The sequence below is a fragment of the Pleurodeles waltl genome, chromosome 9 (genome assembly GCF_031143425.1).
Source record: "Pleurodeles waltl isolate 20211129_DDA chromosome 9, aPleWal1.hap1.20221129, whole genome shotgun sequence".
Lineage (NCBI taxonomy): Eukaryota > Metazoa > Chordata > Amphibia > Caudata > Salamandridae > Pleurodeles > Pleurodeles waltl.
The window spans coordinates 995,476,888-995,504,177 of NC_090448.1; the positions used below are offsets into that span (position 1 = coordinate 995,476,888).

Sequence of the window (27,290 nt, forward strand, 5' to 3'; positions counted from 1 at the left end):
GGCCGAGGCCCACTCCGCGGTCCAGTCACTCCAGTGGCCCAGAGTGAGTCCCCTATGCCCCCCAATCCACCGGCGCCAAGCTCACCAGTCTGCTGGGGGAAAGCCCTTCTCTCGGCCCAGGCCGCCTCTCGCGCCGCGCCGCTCCGCAGCCCCGCCCCGACTCCAGGGCCGATCTCCGTTTTCCCTGCGGGATCGGCGCGGCTCAGACCAGGGCCACTGCTGAGCAGCCAGGTACCCCCAGGGGTGCCCACAATTCGGGGGGGAGCCTCCAGGCTTCCCCCCACCGGGCCGAAAGGCACTTTTGCGGGCCATGGCAGCGGAGCGCGGACGGGCACGTCCTAGCTCGCCGCCATCTTGGACACGCCTCTTTAAATGAATTTAATGTGCAAAATGGTCCAATAGCTGTTCATATTACGAAAGGGTAACTTGCATAGTGCTCGCTGGGGCTATCATGCTAAACATTTGAAGTTGTTTTGCTCATCCTGTAACATGGGTAACTTGCTAAAGACTGTTTAAGGTGCAGTGATATTACAAAAAAGGTACAATGTGCCATATGGGGGAACCCAGACAGTTGAGTGTTGAACTTAAAATGCAGTAAGGACAAAATTGCTGAAATCACACTCTTCCATGCATCTAAAATTCTATATAGTCAGGGCATTCTTTATTCATAACTTTATAAGCGTCTTTCAGGAATTTAAGAAATCTAGCAGTTAACTGGACGTGGGACCCACTCAGACATGTTTCTATTGCATTCTGACATTGCCTAATTCCTAAGTGGCAAAATACTTGAGTTAACCAAAAGTGCCTTAAATCCTTCAATTTGTTACAGATACAAACTACATGAAGCTGCGATTCAAGCTTCTAATTACAAAGTATACAGTTAAAGGCCTCTCTCCCTTTCAATCATCCATATTTATAGGCTTTTAGAGGTATAATGCTGCATCTTATTCTGATTAGATCTTTTTCCACTCAAGACTCATAAGGCCAGCTAGATGAGCAGTCCTCCCATTGGACTGACAGAAGGAAATACTCAGATTCACGTGAGCCTTTACTAATAGTTCCTGTTCACTCATCTGTGGATGTCAGTCTTGCATTTTTTGTGAGTATCTTAGCACATAGTTTCAGTGGAAGGTTCAGGTCAATGGTTTCTTGGGCACCCATACTGTTCACTGAATTTGTCGCATATGCTCTCCATGCAAGCGAACTATTCAACATACTTGACAATATTAGCTCTCTCCGTGAGACAGGCGGGGCAGCCTTTAGTTTGATATAATTTCAAGAATTGTATTTTCCCCATTGTCATTTGCTTGCTTAATATGAATTCTAGGTGAATTTGCGATGAATGAGTAGTGTCCGGCAACTGGAACAGTCTTCTATAACAGCAGCACTGGGCCTTGTCCAGCCAAAGGCGTAGACCGTCTTTGAATGTTAAGCAGCCACATAACAGTGTTGGAATACACTTGGCATCACTGAATCAACACATTTCAGACAGGTCAAGACCTCTCATTTGTTTTAGCAATTTCTGAAAGGTGATAATCATTGCGACCAACATTCCTTTCATTGCTTCAGGTTGTGCATGCTGCGAGCCACGCCAATTGAGATAGACACCAAGGTATTTTGAGTTAGGTACCTGCTCAATATTCACCTGAATCAAGGTAAATTTGTTTTTCTTTACTGTGTTCCTCCCACACACAATTCTTCTTTGTTTTGAAGGCATGGATATAAATCTTATTTTTATTGCAGTAGAGAGACAAGGCATTCAATGATCTTTTCAGACCAACAGCAGTATGATCAAATAAAATGTTACTGTCTGCATATTGCAAACATTGTAGATGAAAGCCAGCAAACGTAGGTGGAAATGCATTCACTTCTTTTCATTTAGGTCGGCCAAATAAAGATGAAATAATAGGGAGGCCAATATGCATCCCTGTTTCAGCCCTTGGCTTGCCCAGATCGTTTGTGTCACTCTGTTAATGGATACCTTGATTCTCACCCAGGTCTTAACATATGGGCTCATGATGGCTCGCAACAGTGTGGCCGGAGTGCCACAGTCATGAAGCTTCTGCCACAATCTTGCTCTGTCTAATTTATTAAAGGAAGTGGTGTAGTTGATTAAGGCTGCATGAACAGTTGCCGCTTGTGTAGATTTTTAAGTTCCTATGTGATTACATCCCTTTTTCTTTTGCTCTTTCGTTTCTAAGGCATGAAATATTCTTTAACTAATCCCTATATTAACCAAGGGATTCAAACAGAATATGTTTACAAGTGCTCTGCAATGAATGTGTTTTTCCCACACAAAAAAAACCACATTTTTTTCTTACTATATTATGCCATGTTATATTCAAGTCTTTAAACAGAAAGGCGCTTCAGTTGAAGATGAGGTCATCATACTATTATGTTATAAATGGTTAAGCAGCTAAGAGGCATTCCATTGATATAGAACATTTGGACAAATTCAAACCCATTTAGGCACAGATACTAATAATGTAGGTTTTCTTAAAGGAGAAATGACACACAATAACAAGTAGTTTGTTCTTTTAAGGATGAGCTCTTACATTAATTTAAAACCTTGTCTTAATTCAGACAGATGCTTTTGGAGACTGCTAACTGCCCTAACAATGGTAAAAGAGGCGCATGATGATTCATATTGTCCTGCTAATGAATGCCGGTGTACCTCAATATGCATTATCATTACACTTCATGGGTCCCTTGAGGAACGGCACTAAGTACATAATACCAGACATTCTTTCAAACAGTATTTCTGCTTTGGTGGTTTGTCATGTTAAAACTCATACACTATATTAATATTTCTTGTTGAATGACTAAAGTGCAAAGCCTCTTCCCCGTCAAAGGTTGGACACTTTTTTGAGAATTATAGATCACTTGGTTTCCACTATCTTAAAAGGTACATAAAGCGAACATATCTATTGTTTCCTACTAGCCATGTGTTAGTAAACAGTGTCCATGAACCAGATGTGGATCGGAGAGCACTTAGTAACCTCACTAGGATTATGAATCTCTATATGAATTCCACAATACAATAAAATCAGCTATTTTAATTCCCCAGAGACGGGGTAGAAATAATATTGCTTTTATGAGAAGGACAACACCACACAGGTATTATTTTCTAAAGTAACGCTGTTTTCGAATATTGATCGACTACTGAGCTTTACTTGCTTATTTTATTATACATTTAGAGCATAGCCTATCATCTCTTTTTGTATAGCAGAAAGTATTTTTTTTTTTATCTTCCTACTCAAAATTAATTTCAATGGCATGCAGTAAGCCATCACGTGACTTCTGCATCTGCTGCTTCACAGAAGTAATACTCGAGTGTCTAGATTCCTCTAGGACATGGGCTTTCTGATAACTGCAAGTCTTCGATGACCAAAAAATCAACTTTCTATCCTTAAGGGTCAGAGGTTCCCTCAAAGTCTTTCAAAACAGTCCAATGTGACCCTGCTGTGCCTCCAATAACACACTGATCCACAGAAGGGGTCCCTTTGTTGACCCTGAGGTAGGCAACAGAGCTGACAGCTTGGTGAAAGTGTGGATGTCCTCTTTTGATCAAAGAGAACTCGGCAGAGAGAAAAAAATTAATGCTATTCAAAATGACAGAAATGTGGGGTCTTGCACTTTGAGACTAGGTTGGTCTGTCCCAGGATGCCCACCCAAAGTATTGAGTGATTGCAACTTTTGTTGTTAACCTCACAAGACTCCCGGAAGGCTATCTTGTGGTCAGGCAACTACTTTAAAAAAAAAAAAAAAAAAAACACATGTGCTCCACTAAATAAATGTTTTGTGCTTAGAATCCATGTGTGACAAAATATTGAAGGTAGCAATGAGGTAGTTTTGAGGTGCAAAAAATAGTCTGTGCCAGCTGATGCTGGTACACTACAATAGCATCACTCCGATGGAGGGAGAAAAATTAAGCAAAGAGCCCACACCATGAGGTGAGATAAGGTTATTCCACCAAAGCACTGAAACTCACTGTATTCCTATTTCATTAGAAAAAACGAGTAGTGACAAAAGCTCTGGCAAAAGTGCTGTCAATTCAGACCTAAAAACTGTGAAACCAGTCATTTACTGACATGGTCCTCACTTAAATGCGTGTTAAAGAGTACTGGATGCCCGGTATCCCCTTGGAACTGAACACAAATTCTTGGGAGCCTAAATATCACTATTTATTCTACATGGGTAGGATCCTTGTTTGTGTGGGAGCTGTATGTTCTACAGAACAATGTTTTGGTATACACAGCATCAGGATCGCAAACCCACTGAGCTTCCCTGTTTTCCTGCACAGCCAGATACCACACAGAGAGGTCAGGACTTGTATATTAAACTTGACACACTGTACATCTGAAAACTCTGTCCCAATGCCTCAATTGAGTTTTCAAGCACAGTAAAACCAGCAAGTCCCAAAGATTTCCAAGACAAGCTGAACACTAACTCACAGGAAAACTGTGGCCATGGGGCTTCAAGTTGCCTAACAGCCTACCATGTAAATGCTTTAAAATGGTTTGGGACATATCTCTGCCCCAGAAGGTGTTTGCACCTTCAATCTTCAGAAAAAAAACTGAAGTCCTACTTAGGTAAGATATTCTAGTACGGTTTAGCCTTTAGGTTAATTATGTTTTATAACAATAAATCGATTATCAAATTCAGGTGAAATAATATTATTGGCCCTAAAACTCTAGAAGTAAATGTCAGTACCCAGAAGTAATATTAACCAATAACCACTTACTGCCCCGTAACATCCAGGAAAAGTCTTCTCATCAGCATTGTAGGGATAGACAAAATGACTAATCATTTCAAAGTGTTTGATGGACAGAGTGAACAGGTGACATAGGGAACACACACTACCTAGAGAAGTGAAGAAAGCAGTGATGGGTGGTAATTTGAGCAGGCAGGGGTGCGGGTGGGCCACAAACACACACACTTCAAAAAACAATTTTTGCTTGACCCATAATCTAAAACTGTGTGATCCTACGTAAATATTTTATTTCAAGTCTACTTTTTCTTTATTATCAAATATGAGAGCACCTTCAAATATTTGAGTTCAGCATGTCTGCTGTACAAAAACATTTTTTTAAACTGATTTAATAGACTAAATGTTTGCGTCACATATAATAAAAATCTAAAACAGAAAGAGTAAACCTGACTCCTCACTTGCCTCTTGGTTTATCAATAGCATTGTCATCAGGGAGAGCACAGGAATGAAACTAAGTTCATATTTGAAAACTCACTTATAATAGATATATTAATAAACATATGGTGGCAGTGCACGGTCATTTAGAGACAGCACATTTCTATTGAAATGGTCACAAAATCTCCCACTGACATGCAATTTTACTGTACAAACGATAATGTGTAAAATGGATTTCAGCAAATTTTCTTGCATTTGCACATCACCAAGTAAAGTGTTTTGATTTGTTTTAATCCTATTCAAATACATTTCTATTACACATCGTAATTACAAAAAAGTTGTTTCCTAACTACTGAAATATTTTGAAATATTTGTGTAGTTCATTCACAAGCTATTAAAATGTGTTAGAAACCAACTGACATCTTGTAGCCTTTCATTTCATAGAGCACAATTGTCAGACAGTTCACTTTACTTTTCTTTTCCCGACTGAAAAGCTAGTGAATTTTGTAAACAATCTCCAGACTAAAATAAGAAACAATTTGTAATAAGAACACACAACAGATAGAGCAATAAAGATGGCTTTAAATCTTGTTCCATCACTTTCTAAATTAAAAGAACATCTGTTCTTTGTCAGCTGCAATCTATTGCCAGAAAGAGCCAGTGGTCCCTAAAAATAGCTTGCACTTATTACATCTGACTCGCCACAGCGAGTGGACAAGTAGAGTTCTCGAGGCCTGAAACATTAAAAAAAAAAAAAACTTACTAGGTCTCTGCCTGTTATTTAGGGTCGCAGGAGGGAAGTATCGGTGACTCCCGAAGATTGGGACGGCCACCTCTTCACGCTGGCAGACCTCGTTATGGGTCAGCCAGTTAAAGACCAGGCTACAAAACAGGGAGCTAGTGAAGCACAGGTGGAACAGGATAATGTGAGTGACCAGACTAGCACCTGAGATTAATTTGGTAAAAGCATATAGTATGGCTGCCAAGCAACCAAACTGGGATTTATTGAGTTCGTTTAAGGACGCCACTTGTGGTGTAAGTTATAAAGAACTGGAGTTTCTACCGCTATTCTTAGGCCTGGGTCCATGATGTAACTTTGGCTTTTTTTAAGCAACAATAAAGTCATGGATTATTTGTACAGTGTCTGTCTTACGAAGCGCTAGGTGGGGTCTGCACTCCAGTGCGATGTCAATTCATCTTGGCAGGACACACCTGTGTAAATCTCCAATCACGCAAGTGCTTCAAAGTCACTTCTGAACAGTGACGTGAGAAGGTGAACAATTGGTTTTCTGGGGTACAGCATAAGTTAATATTGACACTTAACAGCATTTGCCTTTCGGCAGTATAAATGGAAAGAAGAACAGGATAAATGGGAGTATGAAGACAAATGGAAGAAGTACAGGTGTTGTGTAACAAAAACAAGTTGATATTAAATGGACAGATAGAGGATTGAAATCATATAACAAAGAGAAAGGAATTATAAAAAGAATGAGAAACGTGCAAATGTCGTAAGCTCATGATTTCTTAGTTTCCTTTGTCTCTCTGTGGCTGTGCACAAAGACCTGCTACTTTGAATTTTTATGTTTCGACCACATTTACACACCCAAAATGGGAGGAAAAAGCAAAAAGAGTGTACAGGGCGTTGACTACTGAGCCGTTATTGTACTGCTGATATTCTAACAGTGGATGTGCGCTCTGTACTCGGATTGGTATTTACACATGGCGTTCTTTGAAACAGTGCAGATATTTGTACTTGTTTCACTGTCTGAGTCATTGGCTCAATAAAGGTGATTAGCATTTTTGTAAGGTAAGGCAGTGAACCAAAGGTCTAAGGCTCGAAGATAAACTCAGTAAACTGCACAATGCTATCTACACTGCCACCTCCTTGGAGGACTAGGGGCTGGATGGGTTCTGTATGCAGTCTGCAGTCTTTGCACTAAATATAAAAACAAGATTGTTTCAACACAATCAACATCACCACTGTTACCATTTTTTTTTAAACACGTTTAATCAACAGATTATGCAGGAACACATCCTTAGTGATGTTCTTTATGCAATGTAGTATAGTACTGGGGTAATTTAGTGCACAAACATGGTATGTTTTTGACAGATTTCCGGTGTTACATAAAATAGCAAACAAAAGCACAGAATTAGCTACACCCACACAAGTAGCAGGTCTAACATAGGTTTTCGGAAGCACCCTCCTCTTACCCCTCAAATCCCATGCCCGAACTAGCCACCACTGAAGTCAGTGATAGTAAAAAGCATACCCCAAAGACAAAATCAAGGCCCTGATCCTCTGACCCGGAAAGGAAAGACTCAGAAGAGACTTGCTTTTCCTACAGGATGGCTGAGAAACCAAGATGGGCCAAGTTAGCAGGTGCGAAAGTAGCGAAGGTAGTGAAGGGCTCCAGAGATTAGCAGCTGCGCAAGATCTCACGTGTGGCTGCCTTTAAAAGTGAACTCCCGGCACCTGCAAATAGTGGCGGGACATGCAATCTTTGATAGCTGCCATACATATGGCGGGATAGGTGACTTCCTATTGTACAGACCTTAAGATACAGTTGTGGATCGTATGTGAGTGGATGAAATAAGATATCCAAGTTTCCTATAACTAAGAGCTAGCAAGCATAGGGGATAGATGAGAGCCTTAAATGACTACAAAATGTATTTGTCAGGGGTGGATGTAGAGTATCCTTAATACCGTGCCTTGAGACCCAGGACAGTTCTTAGAATGTGTAGTCACCAGAGTAGAACATTACAGTGAAGCCTAAGGTCATAAGGAGACCAGTTTCTCCACTGCTAAGATGCCCAAGGTGCCATTCACAGTTTGTGGAGTGTACATTTTACAGAGATACATCGTAAACTAAAGCCATACAGTGGATGTGCCAAATTTCGGGAACATCCTTGCTGGAAGAATATTCAACCTTCATCTGATTTAGCCCAGAAACAAAGGCCGGTGAAGGCGCAGTAGCTGTTTGAGGTCTACTACATCTGTGGATGGAGAAAGAGGTATTGATCAGAATAGGCCAGACAAGATCTGTGCTTTCCACAGCACACCTAAAAAGAGGGGAAGAAATGAATACATTCTACCACAGAATTATAGAACTCTGACCACGTATTGTGGTACTTTTCTGGATGGGTATGAGGCAAGCTAGCTCAATGTTTTGGGGGTAATGACATGAAAACTACTGAAACTTTTTTACATTTTGCTGTAAAAATTCTATGTCTGTCAACACCAAACCATTGTATACAAGTGGCTTGCAGCACACTGCTTAACAGTAGTTGGCTTCACTCTCACTTTGTGCCTTCTAATTGGTAAGCATGTGCTGGCTTCACTTCCTCTTCTTTCAGCTGAAGCATGGCCCAAGTACTGGTTGCTCTCCTTGCTCGGTCACTGTGTGATTGAGCTACTACTTTGTTTTTTTCTTGTTCCTGTCGTCCTTGTCTCTTGCTATCTGTAGCTATGTTTTGCTATGCCAACTTCAAAGAAGCTGCTCACTCATTTGAAATGGATGTTTACTGTGACAATAGAAGTTATCTGCTTTTATTGTGACTACAGATGTTACTTGCGTCCAAATGTTTTTTCACTAAGACACGGACACAATTTCTTTATATGACAGCATTTTTTGCCAAATGTCATATTTTTAATCTTTTTACAGAGGTGTTCTGCCGAGACCCAACAGCACTGGGAAACCCATTAGGTCTCATCCTGGAGACTACTGGCTCTGCCATTGCCTTATATTCATGCTGTACAGCATGGGCATTGTCAACTTTGCAATGATTTTGAAGCTATCCTGTATAGCAGCATGGCTAAAAATAATAATTAAAAAAGGACTATGATGCATCTAGCGATAAAGCACTTTAATTTCTTTTTTTTTTTAAAGCGCATTAGCCCTGGCTGTGTTAAATTAGTTTTAGCCACATCCGCACTGCTGTACAACATGGCTACTAAACACTGCCAGAGGCAATAGTTCTCACGAGAGAGACCTATAGGCTTTGCCAATGCTTGTTCCCCCCCCCAGAGATTCCAGTGAAAGAATTAGTATGTCTGAGCACTCAAACCCAAGACGAGTCTCCATAATTTACGCAATCAGGTTTGGAAATGATGAAGTCAACTGACGAACTCAATGGCGTTAGAGTGGCACAAAAAAATAATATTTCGTTTTTTTTTTTTTCATAGGAGTATTTAAAAGTCTGTTTTCATAGAGTGTGTATGTGAGACTATATGTTAGAAAACATGCGTGTGTCAGTAAGTTGGGCTTGTGTGATAGTGCAAAATGGTATACAGCCTTTATCCCGCATCACTTTACCATGCAGGCCTTTTCTTGGTAATTTACCGCACAGGTATTTATTTTTATTTAATGACCATTAATATGTCATTTAAATAAATTAGATGGATTTAAGTATTAAGGGATGGATAGGGATTCAAGGTGGTAAGGGTTTTTAAAAGGGATTTCAGGGATAGGTAAGGGTGGGAGGTAGTAGGGGTTTTGAAGATTTTTGGGGGTTCAAGGATGGGTACAGGGTAAGAAGTGTCTTTAAGATTTAGAGATCGGTAACTATGGGGTAGTAAGGGTTTTAGGGTTCAGGGATAGGTAACTGTATGGGATAGAAAGGGTTTTACATTTATTTTTTATTTTTTTACTGTTCATGGATGGGCAGAGGTGCTGGGAAGTACGATTTTTAAATGGGGATACAAAGTCATCCAGGATTGTCACAATTTCCTTCTTTGACACTATTTGGACTTGCATTAGTAGAACTGCCTTGTACACCACTTGTTTCACGGATTACTATAATTTACCCACATGAGTGTTTTTAAGATCAGAGTAATGTTACTGCCACAATGCGTCCATTGCAGTTGGCTATTTGAAGTGTTAATAAAGAAATTTATAAAAAAAGATTTTTAAATGAGCTTTTAGGGGTCAGTGATGGGTAAGGGTGCTGGATAGTAAGGTATAATTATTTAGGGCTCAAGATAGGTAAGTGTACTAGGCAGAAAGAGTTTTAAAAATATTTGTAGGGTTCAGGGACGTTTAAGGCTATGGGTTAGTAAGGATTTTACAGGGTATAGGTAAGAGTACGGGGTAGTACAGGTATTTTAAGGTTCAGGGATGGGGTAGTATGGGATTTTAACAGTTCAGTGATGTGTAACATTATGGGTTAGTAAATATTTTAAGGTTCTGGGATGGGTAAGCATTATGGGTAGAAAAACGCTCGATGTAAAGGGTAGTGGAGAAAGGAAAAAAATATATATATTTTTTTTTAAAGGGCTTTTGTTTTTCAAAAAAGGGGCTGTTTGCCCCACATAAAAAAATGTATATATATATATATATATATATATATATATATACACACACACAAATATATATATATATATATATATATATATACACACACACACACACATACATGCGCACCCCCCCCCCCCCAACCGTATGTGTGTAAATTTGTATACAGGTACATTGTTTATTTGCAATTACATCGTAAAGCCCTGCATGGTATGACAATCAGTTGTAAAGGTCAATCTGCTGTAATGCCTACGGGGTAAAGGTATGCGTGAAATCGACTGATATTCATGCAAGATATTTGTGAGAGTAAGGAGGAAGTATATCATGCACACAGTATCCCAGCAGCGTACAACGTTTAAGCCTTCAAAGGAGGTTCCTCGTGAACGAACATAGTTAAATACTGTGAAAACTACTACCTAGTGAAACAGAAGTTAAGGGATAGTGACCCGTGCCACGATCCGTGCCACATCCCTTCACTGTCATTCAGATGACTCAAAACGACATTTGGATTGTTAATCTGCAAAAGAAAGAAATCTTACCTCACATTTCAGGAGATGAGCTATAAAGACTGCCTTTTGACCCCGAAGATAATAAAAAAAATTACCAGCAGTGGATATAAGTGGAAGGCTCTCAAGAATTTAACGGTATTGCTGAAATATAAAAATAAAGACTATAAGAATCACTTTTCAGGAAGAACATATTACAAATAGTAATGCACTGCCAAAAGCTACACAAACATTGAATGTCCGGACGTAGTAATTAAAGAGCGGCACTGTCAGGCTGGACCAATTCAGCCTGAAACATTTTCTTTGCCTGGGATTCTTGAGTGCAGGTGGCATGTGTAAGTGCTGACGTCTCACAATAAGCAATATGGCTGCTCTGAACATGCTGGATGATGGGCAGAGTCATGTGCTAAGGCAGACGCCTCCTCATACCAGTTCCTCTGCATTTCAGAGCTGGAATGCAGACCATGCACGTGAAGTGTGTGAAAGCCATGCTGTATCTACATTATTATGTTCTATATAAATTTAGTTAGTCTCATGATCCAAAATCAACTCGCTTTTCGTGTGGGGTTGAACAAAGGAGAAGGATATATGTATATATACATGTGTGAGTAAAAGGTATATAATGAATAACTGTGTAATCTGTACAAGTACTGCAATTGACACGCAACTAGATTGAAAACACCATTTTCTTCAAAGGGCAGCTAACAATGGGAAATTATTGGAGTTCGAATGTTAAGGTTCTGTACAGCTTTCATTAAAAAAACAAAAACAAAAAAAAAAAAACACTTGGACAACATAACTCACAATATCCCCCACTTTGCTGATGGGATGCGTTACTGGCCAGTTCTGTGCTATACAATATCTCTATAACCTGCTCAAAGGAGTTTAGACTATTTTTTTTAATTTCTCAATCTAATCCTCCTCCAAACCCCCCACCCTAGCCTGCACCCACACAGCTCAGAGTGTCAAACAACAAAATAGGACTCCAGCAGCAAATTACTTTCGAAGACATCAGGGTTGAGGTAAGAGAGGGCACGGCCCTGCCTAATTCTCTGTTCTGACAAGCTAATTTAATTCTGCTTTTAACCCCTTCGCTGCCAGGCCTTTTCCACACCCCCAGGTGCCAGGCCTTTTTTTGGGGGGGGAGGCCTATTTGGGGCAGTTCGCGCTTAGGCCCTCGTAACTTTCTGTCCACATAAGCTACCCACTCCAAATATGCGTCCGTTTTTTCCCCAACATCCTAGGGATTCTAGAAGTACCTAGAGTTTGTGGGTTCCCCTGGAGAACAACAAGAAATTTGCCAAAATACAGCAAAAATTTTGTTTAAATTTTTTTTTGGTAAAAACGGCTGCAGAAGGCAGCTTGTTGTTTTTTCCCTGAAAATAGCATCAACAAAGTGTTTGCAATGCTACAATCACCACCATCCCAGCTTTCAGGAACCGGCAGACCTGAATCAGAAAAACACATTTTTCTACACAATTTTGGCATTTTACTGGGACATACCCCATTTTTACTATTCTTTGTGCTTTTAGCGTCTTTCCAGTTAGTGACAGAAATGGGTGTGAACCTATGCTGGATTCCGGATAGCTAAACATGTCTGAAAAGTAGACAAAATTCTGAATTCGGCAATGCGTTATTTGTGTAGATCCTACAAGTTTTCCGACAGAAAATAACAGCTGGAATAAAAAAAAAAAATGAAATTGAGGTGAAAAAACCCAGCCATTTACTCTCCACGTTTTACTCTAACTTTTTCCTGCAATGTCAGATTTTCAAAAGCAATATACTGTTACGTCTGCTGGACTTATCTGGTTGCGGGCATATATAGGGCAATTCATTTGGTGAAATATAAAGAGTGAAAAATAGGTACCAAGGAAACCTTTGTATTTCCAAAATGGACACAAGATAAGGTGTTGAGAAGCAGTGGTTCTGAATTCCGGGGTCCCCATACTAGCATGTGAATTACAGGGGATTTCTTAAATAGTCGTTTTTTTTTTTTTTTTTTACACACTGTCTTACATTTGGAAAGAAAAAATGTAGAGAAAGACAAGGGGCAATAACACTTGTTCTTCTATTCTGTGTTCCCACAAGCCTCCCGATAAAAATGGTACCTCACTTGCATGAGTAGGCCTAATGTCCGCAACAGGAAACGCAAAATGGGCACATCACATTTTTACACTGAAATCAGACAATTTCTTTTTGGAAAGTGCCTAGCGGTGTATTTTGGCCTTTAGCTCAGCCGGCACCTAGGGAACCCTGGCAAACTATAAATTTTTTAAAACTAGACACCTATGGGAATTCAGAATGGGGTAACTTGTCGTGCTCTCACCAGGTCCTGTTACCCAGAAGCCTTAGCAAACCTTAAAATTTGGCAAAAAAACACTTTCTCACATTTTGGTGCTGCAAAGTTCTGTAATCTGAGGGGAGCCACAAACTTACATCTGCCCGGGGTTTCCCCTGGTCTCCTGATAAAAATGATACCTCACTTGTGTGGGTAGGCCTAGTGCCTGCAACAGGAAATGCCCCAAAACACTATGTGGACACATCAAAATGATCAAATACAAAACCCCCTTTTTTTTGGTTGGGGGCGGGGAGGGGGATGGGCACCTGCGTTTTTGGTCCTGGGCTCAGCAGTCATCTAGGGAAACCTACCAAACCCAAACATTTCTGAAAACTAGACACCCGAGGGAGACCAGGGAGGTGTGACCTGTGTGGATCCCCCAGTGTTTTCTTACCCAGAATCCTCTGCAAACCTCAAATTTAGCTAAAAATAAAATAAAATAAAAACAAAAACAAATTTTTCCCACATCTGTGTGTGGGATCATCACACTGACCCCAATTTCCTACCACTAAACGTTCCCCTCAGTCTCCCGGTAAAAATGATACCTCACTTGTGCAGGGAAGAGCCACAAATGTTGAAAATTAGGGGGTACCAAAGCGGGTCCAAAAGGGCAATTTGAAAAAAAATGTTTTTAGGCTGTCAAGTGGGGCAGAAGTTTTATCGTTATAGATGCGACAATGCTGGGTAATAGGAATTTTATGGATTCCTGCAGATTCCAGATGGTTCCAAAGAAATGTGGGAAAATGTGCAATTTCAAGCAAAGTTGGAGGTTTGCAGGGCATTGTGGGTAAGAAAATGATGCAGGTGCATGTGAAGCAAACCACCGTGGACTCAACCAGATGTTTAGTTTTCAGATGTGTCTAGGTCTCGTAGATTCTTTTACATGGCAGCATCCTGAAGTCCAAAAATTGCAGCCCTCACCATTCCAAGTGTGACGATTTAGGGAGTTAGACAAACTCTCATGGCCCAATGTAAAACCAAAACCTCAAAATAATCAAATGTCCTCTTGCTTGACGTAGGATAAGATGTTTTAGTGTGAGAGGGGAGAGATGAAAGACTGTTGCCCCTTCAGTTGGGGTGGGGGCATAACCATGCCCATACTGGTTGGTAGCCACCACCCCACTATCTTTTTTTAAATTTTTATTCCCTGGCAACTAGTAGGCTTTCTGCCCAACCCCAGGGGAGTGGATATGGGGTAACTGCCCAATCTGCCCACGGGTGGGCAGAACAGCTTTGTCCCCATTTATTTGGGTTGAGGGAAAAAAAAAAATATATCTTCCCTGGTGCTAGTGGCTTCTGCCCCCCCTTGGGGGCAGATCGGCTTAATAAAATTAGGCTGATCTGCCTCCAAGCGGGCAGAAAAGCCTAAAATAAATTTGCCCCCCAGTGGAACGACCCTTGTCTAAGGGGTCACCCCTCCTTGTGTGAAATTGTCGCAAAAAAAAAAAAAGAAAAAAAGAAATCCCACGTGTCTAGTGGCATGCCTAAGAAAAATAGGCTGATCTGCCTCCAAGGTGGGCAGAAATGGCCTAAGATAAATTTGGCCACCAGGGGAGCGACTCTTGCCTCAGGGGCCACTCTCCACATCTAAAAAAAAAAAAAAAAAAAAAAAAAAAAAAAAAAAAGACTCCCTGGTGTCTAGAGGTTTCTGCCCCCCAATTGGCCCAATTACAATATGGGTTCCCTCACAACCCCATTTTAACCCATGTTCTACTTGCTTCATAGACACCTACCTCTTCCAGCCTGCTGATAGCAAGCAGCTACACCACACTAACAAAGATTAGAAAGTCAAACCCAACTACTGAGTCCCTACGATGGTTAAGTAAATGAAATACTAGCTCCTGCTCGACTGACCAGAACCTAGATATCTTTAGTAAAATAAATAGTACAGTGAAGGGATAAGCTGTGAGCCTTTATTTCCCATCCTTGCCATTTGCATCTAAGTGTAAGTCTCCAGACAACACCCGCTAGCATCAGATTGGAACAAAAGGAGGCCTGATGGCCCCTTAACTTCGTCTTTTATCTTTGACCCAGATGGAGGTAAAAATAAATAAAAAAGCTCCCTCCCAGTCTGCATGTTGCTGCTTAGTATGAAAGCAGACAACAGTGTACGCATAGGCAAAGTCGCTCTTCTCAACCACCACAACATCACTGCTGTACAACATGCCTTAAAAAACATAAAATTGCAAATAATAGAGAGATATGTATTTTTCATTTACTTTCACACAGCAGCCACAGAGTTGTATAACATGGATTAAAACATTACAAATCCAAATAAAGAGATCTGGAATGTTTTCTTTGCCATTTTGTACAGCTGCGTGGCTGCTGTGTTGCACGGTTAAAAGCAATATATATTTAAAAAATGAAGCTAACAGCATTAGCACTTTTTTGCACTGCTGTGCAACATGGCTGAAAAAAAACATTAACAAACCAAGTAGATCTTGCATAGGCAAGACCTAATGTCTTTGCTAATGCTTGTTTCATTTTTCTCTCCCATTTGCGATTTGGTATTCTATGGGAGTGGTTGCCCTGCTTTTTTTTTTTCCCCTCTTGTACGCCTGTGCTATTTGTTTTACACTCAAAAACACCCAGTCTCTCTCTCCATGCCAGTCATCAGAGTTGCCCCCTCCTCCTGACTCCAAGTAATGCAACCACATTTATGCTGAGTGTTTTCAAACTGCATCGGTCAAGTCTATAGCAGCTGCCAGAAATCTTGGACTAGTATTTTCACTATCTCGAACATTACGTCACACTGCATGTACACCCACTTCTTGAAAGTACAAAAAATAACGCTCTAAAGCCCATGAGAAAAGGGGGTAGGTGGCTGGAGGAAGAGTTATTTATAGATATTTAATTGGGTGCAAGTCTGCCGTCTTCATTAATAAAGAGGTAGCCTATATTTCCAAATGTCTAGTGGTCGGCCTTGTGCAGAGTTTTCTCTTTTCCCGTTAGCCAAGATCATCAAACAACACTGGGCTAAACCTAGTATCCTACGCCGACAACACCCTACTGATCTTCTCCCTGTCTGAGGACACTGCAAAGGCCAAGAGAAATTTCCACAATGGGATGAGAGCATCCTGGAAGGAAGCCAGCTGCCTTAAACTCAACTCTAACAAGACAGATCATCATAATCCCCTATCCCACCCCCCTTTTCTGCCTGGATAGATTTTTAGTGGCTCACCGCTCTGGGTAACACCCTCGCCCCCACAGACCATGCACGCACCTGGGCATCATCCTTGACTCCTCTCTATCCATGACACGCCCAGTCAATGCTGTCTCTTCACTATGCTTCCACACCCTCCGACTCCTGCAGATTATTTTCAAGTGGATTCCCTCCAACACAAGGAAGACAGTCACCCAATTTCAATCAAGACTACAAAGAATCCAGAATGCAGCAGCTACAATTATCCTGGACATCCCCCGACACAGCCACATCTCCTCCGACCTCAGAGACCTACACTGGCTCACAGTCAACAAGCACATCACATACAAACTCCTGATCCACACCTACAAAGCACTGCACAACGCAGGTCTGGCATACCTCAACCACTGCCTGGCCTTCTAGGCAGCCAACAGGCATCGCCGCTCTTCCGAGCTTGCCCTTGCAGCCATCCCCAAGATCTGGAAAAGCATAGGAGGAGGAAGATCCTTCTCCTACCTAGCTGCCTGGACATGAACATGCAACCTCTCAAGCTCAGGCAGACCGCATCACTGAAGCACTTCAGGTAGGCCTTCAAGACCTGGCTCTTCGACTGAGCAGCATGCCCACACAAACAGCGGCTTGGGACCCTATGGGTTATTAGCCACACTCTACAAATCTCTGATTGATTGATTATGTTTTCTTTTAAATATGGAGGAACAGGAACATATAGCACCTGGAAAATATGGAAGAGGAGTCCCCCACAAGTTTTTGCCCGAGTCCTTGCAAAAACTACCTGTAAGCCTGGCTGAAATGGACTGAACTCCAATGAGTTAGAAATGCTCATAAATTCCTTCAGGGATCACGCAGAGCTGAGTAACACTAGGCGTAAGAGGTGAGGAAGCTGTGCTCACACATTCCCGGTGAAAAATAGTTCCTGCAACAAAGACAAGGACGCTCAGGATAGGACACTCCATCCTAACTAGCAATAAGAACTTATTTTAGAGCAACATTTCGACATTGCTAGCACATGCTCATTTCGTTGGTTAATTAGTTTTATCTCAGGTTACGTCGAATGTTAACCGCCCGCTGGTCACAGCTGAGCTGGAGACTACTGTTACATTACCTGTGCTCAGTGATCTACTTATGATTAAGTGAATTCTGATGTCAGACCTTTCATATGATTTAAGGAAAAAGCACCAGCCCCTACATCTGTGCAGTACCAAGAGCAGTGTTCCTTTTTCAGGGCCCTGAATTAAGACTTTCAGTACTCGATTGGGAGCACTGAGAGGTATTTTTTTTCCACTTCTTTTAAAAATGGTTCCTCAATCAATATACTGCTATAAAGTGGTATAAAAATAAACTATTTCAACTTTGTGCACATTTGTTAGTTGTGGAGGTATTCAAAATAGCAATTAACTAAGAACTGCAACAGTTGCATTAAAATGATGATGGCGAAAGGTAACAAGAATTGCAAAGCCAATAGGTCTTGTTTATTGGTGAATTATTTTAATACATTTTTTTTGTTATATTGCAACTGGCTGAAAGTAATATAAAAAAGCTGTATGACAGCCAGCGCTGTCCACGTCCACTTTTTTTTTCCCCAGTTATGCTGCATGTAGGAAAGTACTCGCTTACTTAGCATAGTTACCCCCATTTCCTGCCTATTGTCAGTGTTGAACTGTGTTCCCTGGGATCCTGCTAACCAGGACTCCAGTGATTAAACTCTCTCCTTACTTGAACCACATACACCCCCTAATTGGTATACTGGTGCCCCCATGCAAGTCCCTAGGATATGGTACCCAGGGCATTGGGGGAACAGGGGGATCCCCATGGGGTGCAGCATGTATTATGCCACCCATGGGGAGCCCATGCAAAGTGTATCTGCAGGCCTGCCATTGCAGCCTGTGTGAAAGGGTGCAAGCGCCCTTTTCACTACAGATCACTGCACCAGGTCACTGTACTTCACCCCTATGGTAGGCCCTCCTAGCCCAGAGAGCAGGGCGAACGCACCTGTGTGTGTGGGCGCCTAGACAGTGGAGGACACGACTATACAGGGAGATTATGCTTTCCTACCTATTAGTAAATAATACAGGAACAGTCTTTGTAAAGCTATTTATTACAGCTCTCCTTGTACATTAGAAATGATGACAACACGATCATGTATGGTGTGTAATACCCGAGTTATAGGTGTGTCCTCATCTTTGTATTTTGCTGCATATTTTGTTTATAGATTGAATAGTTTTATAATACATGGGAATCTGAAAACCCTGAATAAAGACCAGCCCCTCAGAAAGCAACTGTGGTAAGTTATTACAGTTGATTTCTGATGTCACAATGCTTGCTGCCAGCGCCACCAGCCGATGTTAAATGCAGGCCAGGTCCCGTAGTTGCTGTTCAAAGCAACGAAAATAAAACTGTGTTTTCTTTCTTCTGCTCTATTTTATTAAAGCTTACAGTGACAAACAAAACGAGATGTTTATTTGTTGCATGCCATAGATAATTATAGAAAAGGTAGAATCTTTCTGTATGTGTCTACACATTCTAAGCTACTGCAGCTTTTTTTTTGTTGTTTTAAACTGACTTGTATTAAATAGTTTATAATATCTTTTTTGAACAAATATCTACTAGGTTTTTTTTATACGTTTAATTTTACCCTAGAAGTTCTATTGTTATTCTTTATGTTTGCAAATTTGCTCTCTTTTATATGAAAGAGCTACGCACTAAGCTTTTAAGTTTTTTGTCAGAAGGGTGATGGTGTGACCATATATTATATGGGATAAAGTACCTCTTGCCGTACATGATAAGAATATTGCAAGTCACCTAGGAGGTCCATAACCTAATTAAATAACTGGGCCTTTGGCCTCGTTGACTTATACGTTTATGGAACTCCTTGGTGACTTGCAACAAACAGCCTTACAGTGTACGGAAGGGGTGCTTTATCTCTTTGAAATGTCTCCGTTTTCAAACAATTAACTCCTGTGGAAGGAAATCATTTACATTCTCACTCTGGTATTCATGCTGCTGAAGCCTGTGACAATCATCACATAGGCCTTAGTCATAAGTCGGGCTTTGTGCCTCAGTGGAAACTTCTGCTGAGTGGTCCCTTCAGGCACAGGTGCCTGTTGGGGGCCACCGTGATAACGTGTGAGCACATTAAATAAAACCACGTACAAAATAAACTGCTCCACTGTAGTCACATACATCTAATCTTTCAATGTTTGTTGATAAAGCCGGCAAAAGTAGCTCAAATTGAAAGTTGCTGTCAAGCAACTGAGAAGGCAGATAGAAACGAGGACCAAAAGAACAAATATGGCAGAAATCACAAATAGGGAGAAAGTAAACACAGCAAAAATAATGATAGCTGGTAGCAACTGAAAACATGCTAGACGGCTTAAAGTCTAGGATTAAGGAGTCACACAGTAAAAGTGATCGACAGCAGTCACTTAGAAATACTACTTTTTGTTTTGTTGATTAAAACAGGAAAGAGAATGCCTCCCTTGCTGGGGTCTTTGGGTCTGCAGGTAGATTCTATTTGAATAATTTAAAGTCGTTCAATGATGTCAAATGATTTTGTAATTTAAATAAGTTTTGTTTTAGCTACGATCATTATTGTGCGAGCCAAGATTTTTATTATCTCCTAATTACATATATTATATCATTAGTTGTATTATTTGTAGGGCTTGCTGTTAAAGAAAACGAAAATTAGAATTCATTTTCAAAAATTTATTTTGCAGAATTGCTGTCCACTCAGGAAGAACAAGGGGTGTTCGGGGCATAGCGTCGCACTGCAGCACGGAAGGAGTGGGGTTGGGCGGGGGCCTCCATTCAGTCAAAGACCAATGACCATTTGTAAAATGAGTCAAGTTGTCCCATCAATTTCCAATATGCTACTGAGGGTCTTTCAAAATTGTGCCACCATCTATTTTGGTTTTCAAGCCAGCAACTCAAAGTGCGCCATCTTACCAGTCTCCCACCTAGCTTTCACCCTTGTCTCCAATATTAACGGGAGCTCATCTTTCCTCTCCTGCAATTCTTTCGTCAATAATACTTTGTCTACTGCCTGTTACTGACTCAATAGTTCCCCCTCTAGCAGGGTCATCTCCTCCTCTAAATCCACAGATCTCTTGACTGTATTTAAGGGCGACTATACAAATTACCTTCCCCCTCATAAATGACTTCAATGCATCCCAGACTACACTCAAGAGGGCTGACCCTACATTTATGTGAAAATATTCCTCTGCTTCCCTTCTCAAATAATCTATGACCTCCTGATCTGACAAAGAGCGGCATAAGGTCCACCTCTTTGGCTCTCACCTGTCAACAGATTCTATTTCTAAGATAACCATTGCGCAGTCAGAGAGGTGAGATGTTACATGTTTAACCTCCTTAAGACATTTGCTTACCCCTTGATCAACTACAATTAAATCTATCCTGGATGAGTGACCATACTTTGTTATGAAAGGTGTAAACCTGGTCCTCTCCAGATCTTATTCCCCCAAATATCACACAAACCTGTCATCTTCTTGAGGTATATTTGCATTTTAGAAGACATTTTAGCCCTGCAATTATTCAACCTAAGCTATTATGCATGATATTACAATCTTGAGCCATTCATTTTTATTTATTTTTAAATAATAATAATAATAATAATTCGGGGGTGAAAATGGCAATCATTTTTGAAAGGCTGTCTTGAGAGGTTCAATATCCTCCATGTTGGGACACTAATATCCCCACCAAGGTGTATCTGTTATTGTGCAGTTGTTAGTTAGCAATAGCCCATCTTATCTGTCTCAATCTCTATTACTGATATCTCGGCCCATTGCTTTATTAAAATGTGTCCCTTTCATGTAGCTGTTTTGATCGGTACAGACTACTTGTCTAACCCATTTCTGTTTACTGAAAGGTCCAAACATTCCTTTTTAGTCAAATGAGTTCTTTAAATACTGGATTAATCTTGCCTGTCGGTTCTAAGCTCATTAACATTCCATGAGCTATCATGGCCCCAATTCTAAAGTCCACCTATAGGTAGCTATACTGTTAATCTGAGTTATTATCTGCACATCTGTTGATTTGAAAAGAGATGTCGGAGGACATTTTTCCCCTCTTCCTCTGTTGCTCACTACCCCTACCTTCAACCGGTCACTGCCCATGCTTTTTCATGGTCTAAAGAAGCCCTCTGAGTGCTCACTGGGATTTATAAAGAAAACAGAAAGATGAAGAGTAACACCAAAGAAGGGAGATACCTAACAGAATGACCTCTAATGACACCTAACTGCTAACCCCCTGCCTCATGCTGTACTAAACCGAATCAAATGTAAACTAATCTCTTTGTGGTGGGCCACCCTTCCTTAGCAAATCAATCAGTTCATCTGCCTCCTTATGGTCGCTTATATTATGCATCTTATTGTTGTTCATCTTATTGTTGTACATTACTTTTAATGTAGCGGGAAATTGCAATTGAGCTGAGGCACCAAACTTCTCAAATTGCTCTAATCTCTTTCCCAAGGGAGTTTGTGAAAGATCAGAGCTGACCCCAAATGTGAAATCACTACCTTTCAAAGTTTTCTGCTTCAAAGCTCTAGCCAAAGTCCGCTCTTTTACAGAGGATCTGAGGAACTTCACTGAGATCTTCCTCCGCTTGCTTCTGCTAGGATGTTTCCTGAATGGACCCCAATGCTCCCTTTGAATATTCCTGGCCAGGTCTTCCTCTTCCGATACGCCTCCTACTTTGAGTAGAACCACAATAAACATCTTTATATTCTCCTCTTCAGCCCCTTCTGGTACATTCAAGATTCTTAAGTAATTTTTTCTTGCGCCGTTCTCTAATATCTCAGATTTTTCCTGGAACTTCCTCTCTCTGTTTTTAACAACTTTAAACTCCTCTCTGTCAGTTGTAATTGAGACTTTTAGCTTAGATACTGTTCCCTCTAAAACTCTCCATCTTAACACCAAAGTATCAAGTTTTTTTGCTTTCACACATTCCTTGGATCTCCCGCTGATTAATTTCAGATGTAGAAAACCCATATTTGACTTCTACTATTAAGGACTGCAACATGTTTTTGACGGAATTCCCCTGTACTGTAGCTCAGTGGTTCCCAACCTTTTGACTTCTGTGGACACCCACTTTATCCTTACTGGTTCCAGGGACCCCCCCACTGAATCATTACTGGAATCCGGGGGAACCCTCACGGAGTCATTATTGAAAGCTGGGGACCAAATCTGTTGTTATTTAATTTTCTAAGCTGTTGCAGACCGCATGAGGAGGCTTCGCAGACCCCCAGGGATCCCCGGACCACAGGTTGGGACCAGGTGCTGTAGCTGTTTGAGGGGGGGTGGGGGTGGGGGGGGGGGCTGCACTATCCCTTCCAATGCTGGTATGCAGTCTCCTTCTCTACCCCTTTCTCCAGCCTCTTACTGTTGGTGCCTTTTCCCTTGGTTCTCCTCCATCTCAGTCAAAACCGGATAAATATTGATGTTGGGGAGTCCATCCATCTTCAAAACCTTGGTCACTGAGCGTAAACTATTGCCCAGCCTTCAGGATAATGTGTGGAGTGCCTTGACTTTTTTCACATTTGCGGAACTCTCGCCTCTCACTAATATATGTAGGTCCCGCCAGCTCCCCTGGGGTAGCGTCTTTAGGCAGGATCTCTAAGAAGGCTCTCATTTAAGGAATTACTTTTGTTAGTTGGCGTTGAGTGGGGGCAGGCTTTGTACGTGAAATGTCCGCGTTTTTCACATGCAAGAGGGTATTGTGCGAGCTACCCACATTCTTCTCCCCTCAACTTCTTACTCTGATTTTGATAGGCTTGTAGAGCTGTTTACTTATGTACTGTAATGCCTCGTCTTGATCTTTCACTGTACTCCTCAGGGAGTACCTGTTCCTTTTTACCTGTCCTTCACCCCCTTCCAAATGCTCTACCCCAAGCCTACCTTCACCCTCTCTGCACCTCTCCTGCCTTGGGGAAAAGTATGCGGTTTGCCTCCACTATCACTGCCGCACAATCTCCAGTGGCCTCAACTTGCCTCCTAGCAAGAGTGGTATGTGCAGACAGTGCTCTTGTAATTGCGCTACTATTACCCCGGAGAGGGATTTGTGCCACTGCTCTGAGTCCCTTCCTCACTTCCAGGGTGGCCCGCAGCCAGCGCTTCCTGTGGGCCTTCCCTGCTAAGGGTGCCGGCGCGATTTGTGCCTGTGGGTGAGAGTAGGCGACCCAGCCCCTCCACCTAGTGCACAGCAGCTGGATAAAAAAACGGGGCCTGAAGAATACAAGGTTAGTCCGCCATTGTGACCTACACGTCAAACTGCTGTAACTCCCTTCTAGCCTCCAATTGCTGAGCACTCACACAACTGGCGCTCTAGCTGGCCGCCATGTTCTCCCTCGTCCAGGTGTGAGCAAGTGGTGGTGAAGGAAATAAAGGAACAGCTTTATATCTATGAAATGCTCAGGATATTAAAAAGGCTTAACTTCTTCTACGAGCTATACACGGAGGATCAGATTACAGAGGAAAAGGTCGATGAGTGGGAGACCTTACTAAATATGCTTAGTGAGACCCAGAAGGCACAGTTAGATCAAGCAACTGCACAACATGAAGTCTGACAGGGATGTCCCCTTCTCCCTCTGCTGTTTAATTTGTACACTGAACCATTGGCAAGAACATTGAGAGGAGAGAGTATGATAAGACTTTTTAGATATGATGTATAGGAAAAAAGATTTCCCTGTAAGCAGATGATCTACACAGCTGATTTGCAAACTGTTCTCCCAGGGAGTGAGCGACTGGTATCAGTCTTCAGGAAGGTGTCGGGGTATACAGTAAACAATTTGAAAATAATGGCTTGGAACATGGAAGGAATCACTCTAGTAGCCCAAACCGAGATGAGACATCTCAGGATAAAAATTACGCAGGCCATGGATAAGGTTGCAGAGGTCAATTTTAAAAGGTGATGAAAGACCAGTAGTCTTGTTAACCAGTTGGTCCCACCTACCGTTAACAATATTTGGTAGGGCCAGTTTGATAAAAATTAATATCCTGACACAATGTACTTTTCTTTTTAATTAAATCCCCTGACAGTTAAAAAATAAAAATAAAAAGTTGTTGAGGAAGTTATGGGGTAATATTAACACATTTACCTGGGCGTCAAAGGGAGCAAGAATCGTGTGGAAAAAGTTGAGCAGAAGGTGAGATAAGGGAAAGCTCTCACTGTGAGACTGCCAGATTTATTCATAGGCTTTCTAGCTGAAAATCTGTAAGAGCTTACTTAAAAAAGCAGCTAGCTTGGGGAATCTTTAAGACTATGTTGAAGGATGTTACAGGAGGTGAATCCCACTTCTTGTACACATTTGGGGACTAAATTCTTCAAGAAAGTGAGACTGAAAGTGCTGCAGGCAATTACCTACCTCTGATCACAGATAAGAGGGGCTATAAAGTTATTGTACTACAGTAGATGTGCACCAGTGTGGGAGTCCCCTGGCACACCTGCGTGCCTAGGAGTTAAATTAGCAACTCTAATCAAGGAGACTGAGATACACTATTGGGGTCAGCTGCTACAAGATGGCAAACTTCTCCCGTGGGATGATTTACAAAGGGTGTCCAAGGGCAAAATCCCTATCTTTAAAATGTCTTCAGTTAAAAAGGTGGTCCCAAGCTTCGAGATTCAAAGGGGGAAATTTGAATGAACTGGAAGAACATTTAGAAGAGGGAAGTTTTAAGAAGAAAGATCACCGAGAAGTACTGGCATGGACTGAGACTTCGTACTTCCGAAGGAATTATGGGGAAAAGACTTGCCAAGGCTGCAGATCCAGGATCTAAGGCTACTATCAATACGCACATTCTATAGTCCAGTACAACCTGCATATTTAAGAAACCATCTCTTCTCACTTCACAGAGTTTTTTGTACTCAAAAGAAGTTTGCAAAATCTAGGTAAGGAAACACTGTGTTCTGTATGAAATGTGGCCAAGAAAAGGTTGATGATATCCATCTATTTATGGACTGTCCCAAGATATGACAGTACTGGGAAGACGCGAGTAGGAATTTAAGTGAAATTATTTTAGTGTATATTAAGGTAAGCCTTAGTTTAATAATTTTTGGGAAAACAGAAGAAGCAACGTAGCTGAACAAAGCCAGTACTATGTTAGTATTCTACTTGATCCTGTTGGCAAGGAGGGAGATCAGTAGAAAATGGGTATCAAAGGTGGCTCCCACTGTAGCCGAGTGCTACAGTGGGAGCCCACCTTTGTGCCAAAGTGGCTAGACTCAGTAATGTATAATCTAAAAAAATGGACACATATTCTAAGGCTGCGAGAAGATTTAATCTCTGAGTGCCCTATATTGTATGGCTGGGGAAAACTGTGGAGGATGGGCCAACTCAACAGTCTGACGAGTACACCACACCAGGAAACCCAGATAGCTTGCTTTAAGATCTGAAAGGTCGACCATATTTTCCCAGGCAAGTAAACTATGCCCCCCTGGCGAGTATACAGGGTAGAACTAAGGAACTGGAGGATGAAAGCCAGAGGTAGAAAAGCACAGTGAAGAAAAAAAAAAAAAAAAGACACAAGTGCCACCATCTTCATTCTTTACTCGGAAATATGGGTTGAAAGACTCAACAATTCTAGCAGAACAATCATCCATAACATGGTCATATTGCTACAGACATTTCCTGAAAAGGCAAATCTCAAAGAAGTCATGCAACACCTCTTCCCAAGCAAATAACTGCCGAGGTAAATACACGTGCCTTGCAGCAAGCGCTCAGGATTGCCGTAGGGGAGGGGGGAAGACACAATAAGGTAAGTACATCATTCTAAAATTGGCAGACATTTTCAAAATGAAAGCTATACAAAAGATACCATCTGCTAAGGACACAGGATCACTACGTTCTCAGACAATTGCCCAGATTTACTTTAAAAAATCATGGAATTTCAGACTAGAGGAAATTCCTTATAGTTCTCCTAAGACTCTGTAGCGGCACCCTGGCAAGCTAGTACACAGAAAAGGGAGAATCTTTGCATTTGTCCGAATCGTGCTGGAAAGAACAACTGAAAACAATCAGAACAGATTTCCTGACCCTAGAGTAAAAACAAGCTGATATGTGGCAGGGGACGTTGGTATGGATGTTTCAGCCTTTATCTGCTCTCTTTGATACACAGATGGGGTAGCGTTATTTGTTTTCACTGTGTGAGGCACATAGTGATAATGAGTTTTTTTTATTATAACTGTAGCATCATTGAGCAGTATGGATAATTTGTTGCAAGCTACCACAGAGGCAACTGAGTGCTTGCTAAATTAAGCTAAATCCTCATGGCCCATGTGGGGTCTAACTGGTAATTCTGAAGGCCGAACTAAAGCAACTGACTGTGATTTTGAAACATCTGTTATGTATATTTTGTCATCATCCATCTACAGTGCAAGTGACCACTGAATTTTTGCACAGGAAGTGAAGTCACTGGATTTCCCATCATCCATCTGTAAAGGAAGTAACATCATTCCTTCCCCCTCCCAGGACCAACTAACTTAATGGCAGCCTCAGCGCCTGTGTGGAGCGGGCGCACCACTTGTGCGACAAAGCAAGCCCAGTTATGCCCTCTGCGCTTGGACTGCACTCAGCACCAGGAACCCTGGTTCTCCCCCTCCTACCACTACCCCGCTGTGGTCTTCCGCATCCTCAATCCCGGCTGCCCTTCCACATGCTGGTGCCTCACCGCACAACACAGAGGGATCGTTCTCCTGCACTTCCTGCAAGTTTTCATGCATTTATCCAAACTCAACACTTGTCGCACCCGCAGCACCAAACAACCCACTCTCTCACAGAGTTCCATAACACTCCACACTCGCATTATGTATGCTCAACATCTGAACAGTTGCCACAGC

The 27,290-nt window shown here is 41.6% G+C and overlaps 1 protein-coding gene across 1 annotated transcript in view; it reads right to left on the reverse strand.

Annotated features, from left to right (window-relative positions):
• MAPK1IP1L (mitogen-activated protein kinase 1 interacting protein 1 like) overlaps positions 1–27,290 on the reverse strand; it is a 169,884-nt gene that overhangs the window by 19,881 nt on the left and 122,713 nt on the right. Inside the window, exon 4 of the mRNA XM_069208539.1 lies at positions 10,977–11,087. Within this exon, the coding sequence (XP_069064640.1) occupies positions 11,076–11,087 (12 nt within the window). The 3' untranslated portion in view covers positions 10,977–11,075. The remainder of the gene's footprint in view (positions 1–10,976; positions 11,088–27,290) is intronic.